General features: G+C 38.7%; 1 protein-coding gene across 1 annotated transcript; it reads left to right on the top strand.

Annotated features, from left to right (window-relative positions):
- Positions 1 to 2,005: 2,005 nt before the first annotated feature.
- On the top strand, positions 2,006 to 3,013 carry LOC143404095 (putative vomeronasal receptor-like protein 4). Its single transcript, XM_076862424.1, has one exon. The coding sequence runs from the start codon at positions 2,006 to 2,008 to the stop codon at positions 3,011 to 3,013; it is 1,008 nt and encodes a 335-aa protein (XP_076718539.1).
- The last annotated feature ends 467 nt before the right edge of the window (positions 3,014 to 3,480 follow it).

Here is a 3,480-nt window from a genome sequence, read left to right as displayed (position 1 = left end):
TTTTCTAGGTTAAAGTCCCTTTTTGCTGCTTTCTGCACAAATAGCCCTAGGCTTCCCACTGGGTCTCCAGGTCAAGTGAGCCTGTGACAGCACTCCTCCTGTTCTCTCCTCTCCTAACTCTGCAATGCTATCTTGTGTTCTACTTTAGAAAACACACAAATAACTTGGAGAGTAAGTATCCCAACAGCCAAAATTAGTGTGAACTCCTCTTTTCATTGGATCCAGCTATTTTTAAAGATTTTTTTTCATCGTAGTTGGATATAATACCTTTATTTTACTTATTTATTTTTATGTGGTGTTGAAGATCAAACTCAGTGTCTTGCACATGCTAAGCAAGCACTCTCCTGCTGGATTCAGCTTTTTAATTAAAAGTATCTGAAGAGCCTCATCCTGATGCTATTTTACTGGGACACTCCAAGATGGTCTCTTTGCCTTGCCATGACTGAAACTCTTGTGTTTCTGCATTAATGTTTACGTGTTTTGCCTATATTTCATAAGCATTATGTCAAGGATATGGAATCTCAATAACTCTGCCTTCCATTAGAAAGTTATTTGGATAAAATTTGAGAGTATAATAAAAATTACATTATGTATTCCATCATTCTCACTGCTCATATGGAGACTCTGGAAGGAGTTATAACTACTTTCACAATGTCACACAGATCAAAAACTGTAAGTCCTGAGATTAAAGATTAATGAGATTGAGTGAGATGCCAGAATTAGAGTCATGGTCCTGCTATTCAATGTGCTGTTTACCATGTACATCTGAAAAATCAAGTGAAAGACAATTGATGTCAGTTCCCACTTCCAAGCAACAAAATTTCTCTTAGTACCTGACTGAATAATTTGTACGGGACATCCCTAGTAAGGCACCCCCTCCATTACTATTGAGATAGCAGGGCTATTTTCTCTAATACAAAAGACTTATGAGAATAAAAACATATGGTGGTATTACTTACCAGAGATAAGAACTGTGAAGGAGACCCCACCAGCTGTGTCCCTGTTTTCCTGGAATAGATATGGAATGTGAAAACATCTATATTTATTGCATGTAGTAATTTGAAAGTTTGAAGAAATAATTGTACAATACTAACAGAATCCAAGGATCAAAGTTTGTCAAAGAAAACCAATCATACATAGGCATTTCTTAAATATGGTAGGAAATCCTTAATAGATCACATTTACAATCCACACTAAGATTAGAGACAAAAAGTTATGAACAGTATTACAGGGCTTCCTATGTGTCAGACACCTATCTAATTACTCACTCCAAAAATGCTACAAGGAAAGTATAAGCTGATTGCCATTTGCCCATGAAATCAACTGAAACCTAGGTGAGGTGAAAGTGTTCCCCCAGCTGGTGCTTGAGATAAATAAAGGTCATGGAAGAAGAGGACAGAAATTACTAAATTCCTTAAAATTCTGCACTTCAATAAAGAAACCATGGGAACAGGCTTGTTGGTATTATTTTCCTGAAGGATTCTGATTTCTGCTTATCCAAACTTTACATCCACAGCTTATGGTAAATAAATTTTATGTAAGCCACAATGTTTCAGATATGGCACATGCAAGCCAGAGAAGGCAGTATCTCCACATAGAGAAAGCTGCGGGGAAGATTGAAAAGCAAACAAAAGCTCATCATTAAATAACATGATTTATGCTACATCAGAAAACATGGCGTGTACAGGTTCAAAGAGAGGGGTGAAATCTCAGCACTTCCAAGTGATGAATGGGAGGTATGCAAAATCATTCTTCAGAAGAATGCACGATGCTTAAGGTGAAATTTATTCTTTACTTATTTTTACTTACTTTTTCTTTTCTCTTTCAGTGATTTGTGTGGAACCAGGGCTTTATTTATGCTAAGCCAGAACTCTACCACAGAGCCACCACCAAGCATTGATTTGAAATTAGCATTAAGACTACGAGCTTACCCTACTCACAAAGATTTTTGTTGTTTTGTTAAATGATAATTCTAGAGATTGTAAGGGGTGGTAGAACTGGAAGCATGGCAATGAAAAAGGAGTTGCTCTCCACTGCCCCTGTTTTTCTCCCCAGATTCCCCATGAAGATGGACCCACATTTCAGTTATGTTGCCCTAAGAAAAGCCTTCTATCCCCAGGCTGGCATTGGGATCACAGCTAACACCTTTCTGCTTTGCCTTCATATTGCCACAGTCTTTATGGGCCACAAGCCCAGGCTCACTGACCTCCCTGTCATCCACCTGGCCCTAACCCACATCCTCATGCTCCTCACCATGGGCCTTTTGGTGTCTACAGACATTTGGGAAACACAGAATATTCCAGGTGACTTCAAATGCAAAGTACTTGTCTTCTTGCACAAGGTCATGAGGGGGCTGTCCATCTGCACCACCTGTGTCCTGAGTGTGCTTCAGGCCATCACCATGAGTCCCAATGGCTCCTGGTTGGCCAACTTCAAACTGACATCCAGAAATCCCATTGTGGGGCTATTTGTCTTCTTATGGGCTCTCACCATGACCCTCTCCAGCAACCTGCTCCTCTGCACTGTGGCCACACCCAATAAGACCCAGCCTGGTCTTTTGTTTCTCACTGACCACTGTTCCCTTCTGCTCATGAGCTATAGACACAGGAGCCTCTTTCTTGCCTTGGTGGCATTGAGAGATCTCTTATTTCTGGGTCTGATGCTTCTTTCAAGTGCATACATGATAAATCTTTTGCATAGACATAAAAAACAAGCTATGTCTCTTCGTACCTCCAGGTTTTCTCCACGAAGATCCCCAGAAGAAAGGGCCACTTACACTATTCTGTTGCTCATCAGCTGTTTTGAGGTCTTGTACTGTGTGGACTCCATCTTTTCACTGTTTGTAGGCATGACATGGACAGGTGACCCAATCCTGTTGTGTCTCCAAATGCTTGTGGCCAATGGCTATGGCACCATCAGTCCTTTGGTGCTGATAAGTGCCGACACACACATAATAAAAGTTGTGCAAACCAAATGGAGAGAGAAAGTTCAGCTTCTGGCTAAACTGATGTAAATCTACTTTGCCACTCTCATTAAAACAGTTTTCTTTATTGCATAAAATTTTCCCTCTGAAGGAAAATTATTAAGATAGGAATAATTTTTTTGTTAGAATAAAGTAATCTAAATACTTAGCAAATATCTTGGGAATAATATTCTGTTGTATGTACATCTTGTTTTAAGTTATTTACATTAATTGTCACTATACCTGGCCTCCTTAGCATATTATAAACTATTATAGTTTCCTTTTATTTTGGATCTCAGATGTTTACACTGGGTCTATTTTCTTTCTTCCTGCATTGCTGTTCTTAAAGTTTCTTTCAGTGAAATTCTATTAGAGGCACACTGATACAGAGTAAAATGTGAATATATATCTCAAAAATATTAAGCAAAGTAACCAAAATCAGATATGAAAAGTCACATATGCTATAACTACATTTACATAAATATCCAAAGATTGTAAATTACAGAATCAGAAAAGAG

This window comes from Callospermophilus lateralis, chromosome 7 (assembly GCF_048772815.1).
Source record: "Callospermophilus lateralis isolate mCalLat2 chromosome 7, mCalLat2.hap1, whole genome shotgun sequence".
In the NCBI taxonomy this organism is placed as follows: Eukaryota; Metazoa; Chordata; class Mammalia; order Rodentia; family Sciuridae; genus Callospermophilus; species Callospermophilus lateralis.
This window is presented reverse-complemented; position numbering and strand designations above follow the sequence as displayed.